Source organism: Cebidichthys violaceus, unplaced genomic scaffold, assembly GCF_023349555.1.
Source record: "Cebidichthys violaceus isolate CVI_PGR_0920_01 unplaced genomic scaffold, fCebVio1.0.p SCAF_9, whole genome shotgun sequence".
NCBI classification, from domain to species: Eukaryota; Metazoa; Chordata; class Actinopteri; order Perciformes; family Stichaeidae; genus Cebidichthys; species Cebidichthys violaceus.
The window spans coordinates 3404646-3416712 of record NW_027176975.1 but is presented as its reverse complement, the minus strand read 5'-3'; the positions used below and the strand labels follow the sequence as shown (position 1 = coordinate 3416712).

The following is a 12067-nucleotide window of genomic DNA, read 5'->3' as shown; positions in this document are numbered from 1 at the left end:
AGCACACTATTTAATAACATTGACTTATGTGTTTTATGATGAACAGTATAAGCGAAATGCAGCAAACTCTACAATGTAACCCTAATGGGCAGAGATGACAAAGAAGGACCGCTGCATTAGAGACCAGCTGCCTCCACTACGTAGTTCTCTAAAGCGGTATAGTGCTCATTATGCCACCCACGCTGTTGTCACAGCCGTGGCTAAAATAATCCACTTCCCCTCGTTCAGAAGTCTCCATCGCCCAGAATGTACGCAAGCATTGCTGCACATTCACTCGACTTCTTCCTTCCGTTACGCGCAGTTTTCCGGTCACGCAGCAGAGAAACGCACCTTTCATGAAGACCCAGAAGAAGAAGGTTCGCTCCTCTGGTTCGTGTTGGTTTAGACTCTCACGGTCACATTCAGGGGTTACGTCATGTGAAGCATATGCATAAACGCTGACTCATTCTCACAGATGTTTGTATCGAACGTGGCCTTCAATTGCATTTTGTTGCCTCTCGTCTGTTTTACATATATATATATATATATATATATATATATATATATTTATATTAAAAGAAACCTGTTCAGTTATATAAAGGTTGTCTATGATAGGAAAATACATCTACACTAGTCTGTGCAATATCCATCAACTGTGAGCCACGCTGTGCAAACATGGTCATAAAAGTCATAAAAATCAAACAGGAAGAAGGAAAGGGAGACTATAAATAGATATTAGGATGCTTTTAGTGCATCAGACTGTACGGGTGGTGGAAAGTACCTAAATTCATCTTTATACAGTACATTTTCAAGGTACTTTACTTGTGTACATGTATTTTTTTTGATGCTACTTTATACTATACATAGTGTACTTTTTCCACCGCTTATGCACCAGTTGCTTTTCAGATTAAGATTTGACCTTTACAAAATAAAACACAACGCGTTGTCTATTCGTGGGACAGACGTCTTTGAGTAGTAAAGTGTGACTTCTCCTCTAAATGTCTCAGATGGCTCATTAGAATAACTGCTTGAGGCCAAAAAGAGGTAAAATCATCCAATATGATCCAAAATCCAATAAATGATTTGTGTTGCCAGATTTGTTTTGTGACCTTTGGGAAGAGGCTCAAACCCCCTATGGTGGGAACCAGTACAAAAGTTATAATTAGCTCCGCCCCAACCAGCTCCAGCGGTAAAATGCTGCATTCATGCATCAGAACTGACAATCTGTTACAGTAATCTATAGTCATATGAGTTCTTTTACTTAAATTCTACTCATAATACCTCTGTTCTTTCACATGAAGTAGGTGTTTTTGACAGGAACACATGAATGTATTTAGTTATTGTGTATGTGTACATGGTGTATTTAAGATCGGAGTGCTTCTTCCACCAATGCAGCTACTTTCAAAATGAAAAACATCTGCCAGAACACAACCTGTATTATCACGTAAACAGCACTACCGACACTACGGGACATTGGTTTGTGGTGAGACAGCGCTCTCTAGTGGCAGCTTGTTGAAACGACCGGAAACCAAGGTGGTTCCAAAGCACCCAGCAGATGACGCCAGCAGACTGTTTGATAACTGTGGTGGGCCTTTTAGTGACAGAGATAACAGAAAAAAATACCACATCTCTCTCTCTCTCACACACACACACACACACACACATACACACACACACACACACACACACACACACACCTATCATATCACTCTGTCATTTATTTATCACTGGAAGCAGACTCTTCCACCTCCTTTCATTTAAACGTCTCTCTCATCTTGTTTGTGGCATTAATTTCCTTTTCAGTCAGCCCGGCTCCCTAATGGAAACAGACTGGAACCATTGGGTGTCACAATCGATCACGTTACATTGGGCTGTGTGTGTGTGTGTGTGTGTGTGTGTGTGTGTGTGTGTGTGTGTGTGTGTGTGTAGGGGCTTTGCACAGCGACCACACTTAGAGTATTTGCTTTTCACAGCTGAAGACTGTGTCACTCAAACAAGTAATCCCAGTCGCAGAACACTGCCGACAGATCATATGAGCAATATGTCTGATATTGTTAACGGGGGAATTACAATGTGGTGATATAACACACACACACACACACACACACACACACACACACACACACACACACACAGCCGGCAGTTGTCATCATTGCAAATGGAGGAAAATGACAGTGTGACCATCTGGGAGAGCTCGCTGTAATTATTTGCAGGTTACACACACACACACACACACACACACACACACACACACACACACACACACACACACACACTTGCGATGCTTTATCTGAGGACCCTCACTGATATAAAACCAAAGGAAGAAAACACATTCTACTGCGGATATTTTGTCCAATATTTGTGTTTTCATTGTGAGTACTTCTAACTTGTGAAGGCCTCTACAACCACCCAAATACTGAGACGAGGAAATCACAGCTCATAGTCAAATGCAACTTGTGACAAATGGTTGCAAGTAGGTAAAAAAAGGCCTTTGTGCTCAACCGTATAACCTGAAACAGCAGGAGCCAATAACGTTATTAATAAGGTATTACTATAAAAGCATCCGAAGGGGCAGGCAGTGTGCTGTAATTGATTTGGATCTGAACCATAATGTGCTGACCTGCACTTATCTTTTAAAAAGACAAGACATCTTCTCGTGGTCTTTGCTGTGTTAAATCTCACAGCGCAGAGAAACGTCACGATGTGTTAAAGTGAAAACAACACACACACACACACACACACACACACACACACACACACACACACACACACACACACACACAAAAAGTTTTCCCAAGGAGAGGCAACAATTACTGATCCACTGTGCGTGATCCGTGCGCGCGTGCACGTCTGCCTACCACGTTGCTCTTACACAGCACGCACTTTCAGGAGCGGCGTACTGCGCCCCCGAAACGCCTCGTGCGATGCCCGGTGTCCATAACCCCCCCCCCGGCATCCGTCACACACCCCTCTCCCCCGGAACGCATGTTGCAGCGCGTTACTAAGCGCGGATCGCCCGTGGACACGGAGACACTTGATTGAAGTGCACTAAAAGCTTTATTCTCTTTGTCCCTTTTTATATTTAGAATGTGTAGCGTGGAGCAGAAAATGCACAAGCCATTATTGGCTGCTGATGGGGGGGGGGTCACACAATTAAGAGAGCAGGGCTCCCGATTGTACTTCCACGAGGCGGCTGGCTGTGTTTGTCTCTCATTAAAGCGGCGATGCGTGGGGCGCACTACACACACACACAAATAAAAAAGAATAAAGAACAAGTAAACAGGACCACCCACTCACACGCCATTCATAACGTTGTGTGTGCGTGCGTGTGTAGGCTGGCGAGTGCGTGCCGTTTGTTTGCGTGAATTTTGCATCGCAGAGAGGCCACCTACCCGCTTTTAAACCGGACTGACTCCGCTGCTATGTATAGTTTATGGCGCAGTTGAGGCGGCTGCGTGACGCAGGTTGCCGCTCGATAATTGAACAATGGAGCACTTGATCTCAGGTAGGCGGCAACAATGATCGGAGCGGATGTCTGTGTTTCGGCTGTGTGTTTTATTTTTTTTGGGGGGGGTAATATAAGTGATGATGTAAATGCATGAGCGCAGAAAGCGCGCACCAACTGGCCTCTTGGCCCCCGGCCTCTTGGCCCCCTCGCAGCTTGCACAGTGAGCAGAGGCGCGAGGTAACGCGGTGCATTTCACCAGCAGCGAAGGCGAGAGGAAGCTGAGCACGAGGCGACTTAATTATGTCGCAAGGAAGTGATTTCGCTTTTTACGGCCGCGTTTTATGCGACGGTTGTAATCACCAGTTTCTTTGTGAAATCTGACCGGCATGCAGTTAAACGCATCTATAATTTAAGATCTCCCGAAGGGGGTGATTTATCAAAATGAGAGCTTCCGCTTTATAGAAAACGTCGCGTTTGTGCACTTTTTACTACTGGGACTACTTTTTTCACAACTTGGAAATGGAGTCCCTCTTTGAGGCAAGGGGAGGCCACTTCAGGTGACCGGGGTGAAACACGTGTCTGAAGCGCTCACTGAAACCTCCCCATGTTTACATTAAGACCGTTATTGTTTCTGTATTCCAAGTTCTCCACAAGTTTCGTGTTCAAATATGCAAATGCTGCATTATCTGATCAAATAATATGCATACATTTGCAGAACACTAATTGGATAAAGCCATGTTGACACATTAGAGTCAAATATATCTCTGGATATCTCCATAAATCAGAAAACACTGTCAACAGCCATAAATAATACATGTTCGTCTCGTGTTTGTGGGGATTAAATGTTCCATGAATCAGGCTGTGAGTTATGTTTTTATGTGTATTTTTCTTATGGAACAAAATAAGAATACAAACTGCTTTTCGTTGTGTTGCAAGATGACAATGAATGGAACCTTGAATCTTGAACAAACCCTTGTTATATATATATATATATATATAGTTTTAGATTCCAAGTTCAACAGTTTGTTTAATAACTCATAACTGAAATATATAAGTAGGCTCAGAGCACATATATTAATGTGTTTTGTTCTCTTACAAAGTCAACAATAGTACACAGTAGCTTTATTAAAAGTGCAGGAGTCCCTGGGATGTTTCCTGTAGAGCAGATGGCTTCGGCTCAGCACTCAGCTGGACACCGCAGCGTCCCGTGGAGTTAATTGATCGAGGCGGCGCAACCCAACGAGCCATTTCTAAAAGAACTGCGTTGGTTGGGTATGCATTTAATGTCAGCAGTAAGGAGGGAGAGAGAGAGAGGGGGGGGAGGGCTGCAGGGAGAGAGAAAATAAGGATCCCATGACGCCCACAGCTCCACGGTGACATCACCGGGTCTAAAAAACGAAGCGCGAGCGGGAGATGGGGAGGCACCCCACTCATTAGATTCCGTCGCGAAGTCACGAGTGAAAATGATGCTGCGCCTCCGCGAGGACGCCCGTGATGTGTGCGCCGGCGGAGCGGCTGTTTCTTGGTATCCCGGTTGAACTTCTGAGGAGACAGGAGCCCCAAGGAGACCGGAGACGGCTCCCGAGACGCGCGGACTGAAGCAGCTCCGCGAAGGGCTCGTTCCACCGCCGAGGAAGGCAAACGCGTTTCGAAGTGCGCATCCGTCCCCCGCGCGCAGAGCTAGAGAGCTCGAGGTTGTGTTTTTTTTAACTTCGATCTTTCTGTTTTGGGTCGACGGACCGGAGACGCTGCCAACCCGGTCAGACCCATCCTTCGCAGGAGGGAAGGTGGGGAGACATCAGCACCTGCTCGTTCGCTGTAAATATCGCGCAGTGACTTTATTCCACTTTATCTGAGCCGCCCCGCGTTCGCTGTTCAGATGCTACTGTCGCTTAAGCGCGCGTCTCCAAACGAGGACGCACGGAGATCGCACAGGGGTCGGGATTATTTACTCTCATCCGATCTCTTGTATTCAATGCCGCTCCGCTATAAATGACCCTAAATTACATTTGTATTATCTGAATCCCCCCCACCTTTAAGATAGCCATTACTCCACTGAGAAGGGGAGGAGAAAGGATCAAACTTCGTGCGCAAAAACAGAGTTTTTCGGGCTTTTTTTTCCCCTTTTGTAACTCTGCAAAGGTCGGTGCGCGGGAGACACTACTTTTTTTGTGTGAGTGGCTGGGGGCATCTGTTCTACGAAGTGACGTTCTTTTTTGAATAGAAAAGCAGTGATCCGCGTCTTGACGCATTACCCAGGACTGGTTTGCGTGCTTAAAATGGACTTGACGGAGCTGCCGTGGAGGATGCAAGAGAGCTACCGTTTGGCAACGACACAGGGACAAAACGAGAGCAACTGAGGTAAATACCACACAAAATTATACCTCATTATAATCACGAATATTATTTAAAAATGCAAACGCTGTGTTTTATTGCGCACACTCCATGTATGATAATCTCATGATTTATTAAACACCCGTAGAGGTGACATTCATTTTGGAGACGCATTTTATTTAGTGACCAAACATGTTTTGTTGTTCGTTTTTTTTTTGTATTCTGTAAAGACTCGTGGAAAAAAAAAAAAAAAGCTTCTCCCAGCATGGCCTCGGTTCTGGAGAACAGCTGCTCCATGGAGCTGAGCGGCTGGAACAGCAGCAGCGTGAGCAGCACCGGAGCCTCCGCGCCCTGCAACCAGAGCATCGTGAAGCTCGCCCCGTACTCCCCCGAAGCCACGGCGGCCTTCGCCACTGCCATAACCTTGATGGTCCTCTTCACCATCGTGGGCAACATCATGGTCATCATCGCGGTCCTGACCAGCCGGGCTCTCCGGGGTCCGCAGAATCTGTTCCTGGTGTCTCTGGCCGCCGCGGACATTCTGGTGGCCACGCTCATCATCCCCTTCTCCCTGGCCAACGAGCTGCTCGGCTACTGGTACTTCAAATCCCTGTGGTGCGAGATCTACCTGGCGCTGGACGTGCTCTTTTGCACCTCCTCCATCGTGCACCTGTGCGCCATCTCGCTGGACCGCTACCTGTCGATTTCCCGGGTGACGTACGGCCGCCAGCGGACCCCCAAGCGCATCAAAGCCGCCATCGTGGTGGTGTGGCTCATCTCCGCCACCATCTCCTTCCCGCCCCTGCTCTCGCTGAACAAAAGCGAGGGAGGGGAGGAGGGCAGCGAGAGGGGGCCCCAGTGCCGGCTGAACGACGAGCGCTGGTACATCCTCTACTCCACCATCGGCTCCTTCTTCGCGCCGTGCCTCATCATGATCCTGGTCTACGTGAGAATCTACCAGATCGCCAAGCAGAGGACGCGCTGCCCGCCGGGAGAGCCCCGGAAGGACGGGGTGGGCTCCGCCACGCCGAGCCAGCCCCCGCGACGCGTCGAGGCCAACGGGAAGGAGGACGAGGAGAGCACGCCCCCGTCATGCAACAAGACCTCCAACGCCAGACCCCCCACCCTCGCCATCACCCTTTCCCCTCACCCAGGAGACACGCAGACCACCCAGAATCCCACCTCCAATAACCTCCTGCAACCCCCGTCCCCTTCTCTCGCCATGACCCCTCTCACGAGCTCCCATGACACCTCTCCCCACGGGCCCTCTAGCCCCCCCTTCCCCGCGCCCCAGCTCGCCCCTGCCAAGACTAACGAGAAGGGGAAGAAGGGCAAGCGGCAGGGGTGGAAGAAAGCTGACAACAACAACGGCGACAGCTCGAGCTCGGAGAGCGACATGGAGCACAGCCAGGGGGGAGGCCGAGGCAGCGCCAGCATGCCGGGGTCACCGGGCGGGGTCCACTCCCCGGCCTCGGTCAAGCGCTACCGGGACATGATCGCCACCTCGAAGGGGGCGCGGCTGGTGCCGGGGAGGAAGTCCAAAACGGACAACAACCCCGGGGCGGCGAGGCGCAAAGCGATGGTCAACCGGGAGAAGCGTTTCACGTTCGTCCTGGCGGTGGTCATCGGCGTCTTCGTGGTGTGCTGGTTCCCGTTCTTCTTCTCCTACTCCCTGCAGGCGGTGTGCCCGGAGACGTGCGCCATCCCCGAGCCCCTCTTCACGTTTTTCTTCTGGATCGGCTACTGCAACTCCTCGCTCAACCCGGTCATATACACCATCTTCAACAAAGACTTCAGAAAGGCCTTCAAAAAGATACTGTGCAGAAGCACCAAGGGTACTTTCTTTTAGCAGACAAGCCCGCTGTTTAGCAGACACGCACTGACACGCACAGACACGCACACACAACAACAACAACAACAACAACAACAAAACACGCAATTTCTGAGGCATATGAAAAAAAAATTCCATTTTTCAGAACACTCAAAGGGCTGAACTGAGAGACTCTTTTTTTTTTTTTACAAGCCACAGTGTGTGCGAAACAGACAATTGTGACTGTGAAATGGCAGCTTGCAGCACACACACACACACACACACACACACACACACACACACACACACAGGTTTTTACAGGGTGTGGGGTGACAACAGGACATGGGAGTCGAGACACTTCACTGCTCAGCACTTCAGCGTCCCTGATAAGACTTTGATTGCAAAGTTTTATCTCCAGATCACATTTTTGACAACGGATAACCCTGGTGCAGAAAGATGACGCAAGACAAAAAAAAACCCCCACTGAGAATGAACTCCTGAATTAGAATACAGTTTAATGTATAATATTTATGGACCAATGGGGGAAGGAAAAACTAGTACGAAGAAGGAAAAGTGACCTTAGATCCCTGTGAGCCTGGGGACATTTTATCCACCAATACAGAGCACAAGGGTGGGGGGGGGGGGGCACATACAAAGTTAGCAGTGACTTCTCAAGTCTTAATTTGCCAAAAGCCACGTGGCAAACAATATGTTCCCTCGATTTTTTGATCTCAACAACAAGGTTGTTGACGATTTCAGATGGGATCGCATGGATGAAAGTGAACAGCTGAACTTTCATGAGGAGGGCCGGCACATCGTCACACAGCCTCCATCGGGACACTCAGGTTGTTTGTAATGACACTCTTGGGCTTTTCGGCCTTTCGTGAAAGACACAATAAGACTTTGGACTTTTCAAAAAGAGAAAGAGGACCCTCCTCATCCTCCTAGCTAGGCTATTTCCTGCTTTTTTTTTTGTTTTAAACTTTACCCGGACTATCACACTGGACTGGACTCCTAATGAACTCAGTATTTGGACATTTAAGAGAAAACTGTTGTTAAGCCTCTTGAACGTGCTTCACAGGTTGTATCCAAGACTGAAACAAAAAAACAACTAAAAAAGACTTCTTCTTATTCAACATTGTTTTCCCGAAAACCCGATGAAGCAGGGTTGACATTTACATCGCCTGCATGTAGACGAACAATTGCACTTATGGATGTGTAACGTTGGCCCTGATTGCGCCCACACGGGGTTCACTGCGAGAGCCATGTTGGGCTGAGTCACTCTTCACCGACGCCTCTGGCACATCGGCGCCTGCGGTGGGCCTCCACGTGGCGCACTGGGTTCATAGCCGAGAGGCTGAGAGTATGAATGGTGCGTTTGTGTTTTTCTCACCATGAGACCGAGACTCTCTGTCAAAAAAAAAACAAAAAAACATGTGTCTGTGTATGTGAACAGCACACCGGCTTATCGACTCAATGGGACAAGGGCTGTCAGCAGCGACACTTCAATTCACTGATTGTCTAATACTGCTGACCTGTATGTGTGTGTGTGCATGTGTGCGTGTTGACTTTGGTGTTTTCCTGTAGAGAGTGACAGTGCCTCCTTCCGGCTGCTGTGCGCTACAGATCTACTGTAACGTTGATATATAAGAATGGAGTCCAGACGTCCTGGTGCAGGCATTCCCTTTGTGGATGTTTCTACTTGACGGACAGATCGCTCGGCACGGACATGTGTCTCCGAACCGAAGGGTCTGTTTAAGGGGACCAAGGAGCCTCGCAGGACACCAGCCCGCCTCCGTGTCCGCTTTAACGAAAGCATCGCTTTGTATTTTAGGGGGGCGTGGCCTTGTGACCTGTGACGGGAGGCAATGTTTGAAAACCCTGTATTATTTATTTCAAAAAAACGATTTTTTTTGTTGTTGTCTTTTCTGTCCGTTACCTATTTATTGTTCAGTTATACTGTGCTTTTATTCTGAAAGTGAAAAAAGAAAAAAGAAAAAGTGGAACAGATATCAAAGAGCGAGAACACTGTACAGATTCTGTCACACCTTGAATAAGAAACAAAATGGACTTCATGCCGTGGAGCTCTTTCTTTGTGGAGGTTGGGGGGGGGGGGGGGTGTTGAACCGAAGGAACGGGAACTTTGAGTTCTGTGCATAATGCAGAGACTACAATGCAACGTTTTGCCATTTTGTGTCATCTAGTTATAGCACGGTTAAGAAGACAAAATAAATAAAAGGTTCAATCAGAGACTCAAGCACATTCGTGGATGTACAATCTATATATCGAGCTGCTGGCGAATCTTTTTCCCGAAGAAGTAATCGAACACGGAAAAAGTCCCAACGGCGGCCCGTAGCCAACTTTTTTCCAGTCGGATGATATTTTGCGGGACATTGAGGCTTACAATCCAAACCACACGGAGATGCTCCAATGACTGACAAAAGCAAAATGGCCGAGAGCAAGAGCTCCGCGCACAAATACAACCGGTTGTTTTCCTCTCAACAGCTACGGCAACAGAGGCCATCAATTCATGGCCGATTCCAATAAATCTGAGTTGCAATGCTGCTCAAATCCCCCCCCACCCCCTTCCCCACCCCCTTCCCCACCATGGCTTTATGTGTTGAGATTGCTGCTTTGTTTATTATATTAAGAATGACTTATGGCTTACAGGTGACGGATGCAGTAATCCGCCTCTCTATCACGTCCTCTCGCCTGTATTGTCTCTTCTCCTGTACTGCGTTTGGACCAAACTGCACGGTCTGAGCTTTTGCAATCTACTGCCCCCCCCCCCCATCTGTCATCAAACCCTCTCCAGTTCGGAAAAAAATAAAGCAACTTCAAAAAGCATGAGTCATTCCACCGGGCTCGTTCCTTTCATATCTTTTTTTTTATTTTTTTCACATGATGCGACATCAGGGATGAGGGAGAAAGATTTTTCCGGGAAGAGAATTAAACAAAGTTAGTGTCACGAGAGTCTTAACAGAATCATGTTTTGGTTTCCCAGCATACACACGGTGAACCCAAGCGCAATCCAAAGCAACTCTTAGCCCGCGAACGGCAACGCAACTTCAGGAAATAGCCTGCTACATTGATCGCTGATGGCAGTTCAAGATGTTCATTGGAAGAATGTCCTACCACAGAGGGACACATGAGAAGTAGGCTGCAGCAGCATGTCGCCTGCTGCCAACAAACACAGAGGAAGTCCATAAGGGGTTGGAGCATGTTGCCAAATATCACATATGCACACATGCACACGCACACACACACACACACACACACACACACACACACACACACATATTGAATGTCTCCTTCTGCACTGAGTGTCACATACTGTATTCAAGTCATGAAGCGGACTCAATCCACACGTAGGCAACCCCACACACACACACACACACACACACACACACACACACACACATACATTTGTAGTGACAGCTTGTTATATTTGAGGTCAGCGGGCCCACCGTGAATTGTAATTGATTTATGTTGATGGGCAGGCTGGGGATTTCTGAGCACTGAATTAAGCCTCTCTGTCCTGCTTTTTCTTCTCACACACACACACACACACACACACACACACACATATAAAATGATGGCCAACATAGAGACCTTATAGAGTCCGTACGCTGCTCCTTCTCTATAGCCTCAGCTGGAATATAAAGCAGGCCTGACCCGGTGGTACTGGACCCTCCGGAGAGTCAGCGTGAGGCCCAACATACTCATTAGCCTCTTATTTCCACACTGGAGTAGCCTTGAGAAGAAATTGCGCGCGCAAAGCTCAACGCTCATTGTGGAGTTTATGACGGATGTGGCATTTCGGCGGTATGAATATGTATGTGTTTGGAGGGCGTCCCGGCGTTTTTTATTTTTTTTTTTTTTCCATTTCCAATCTCCTGGACGTTCTGACGGCAGATAGATTTTCTTCACTCTGTAATTTGGCGGTTGAAAAAACGCCCAAGAGGCAGGATGAGAAACGAGAGTCGGAGCGCACGGAGGTGGAGGCATTAAAATGCACTTTGTGTGATAAGAAACGTCATTTTTAGGGGGCGCGGGGCAATTATGATTACAATCGCTTTAGAAGTGTGGCTGTTTAATGTATTGGTGCTCAACAGTTTATGTGTGTGTGTGTGTGTGTGTGTGTGTGTGTGTGTGTGTGTGTGTGTGTGTGTGTGTGTGTGTGTGTGTGTGTGTGTGTGTGCAGTTCTACCTTTGGGAGGACCAAATCGAGCTTGAAGCCTTGGTGGTGTGAGAAAAATACGGGTGTTTTCTTCAAAGATGTGGTTAAGGAGTTCTGGGTTGGGCATGCAGTTTGTTTGTTGTTTACCTGGTCCTCCGGTAATGCTCCTACCGGGGGTCCCACAAGTACGCAATTAGCACAGGTTTGTGCGTACACCACATACAGTCAACAATACATATTTAACCTTCCTGACTGCGTCTTAGCGAGTTCACCGTCATTGCTGGCTGTGTAAATGTTATCGGATATTCATATAAGG

General features: G+C 47.8%; 1 protein-coding gene across 1 annotated transcript; it reads left to right on the top strand.

The window, feature by feature from the left end:
* Positions 1-4823: 4823 nt before the first annotated feature.
* adra2b (adrenoceptor alpha 2B) lies at positions 4824-10421 on the top strand. Its single transcript, XM_068703868.1, has 2 exons — positions 4824-5788; positions 5992-10421. Exon 2 carries the CDS (start codon positions 6027-6029, stop codon positions 7608-7610), a length of 1584 nt encoding a protein of 527 aa, XP_068559969.1. The 5' UTR covers positions 4824-5788; positions 5992-6026; the 3' UTR covers positions 7611-10421.
* Positions 10422-12067: the final 1646 nt, after the last annotated feature.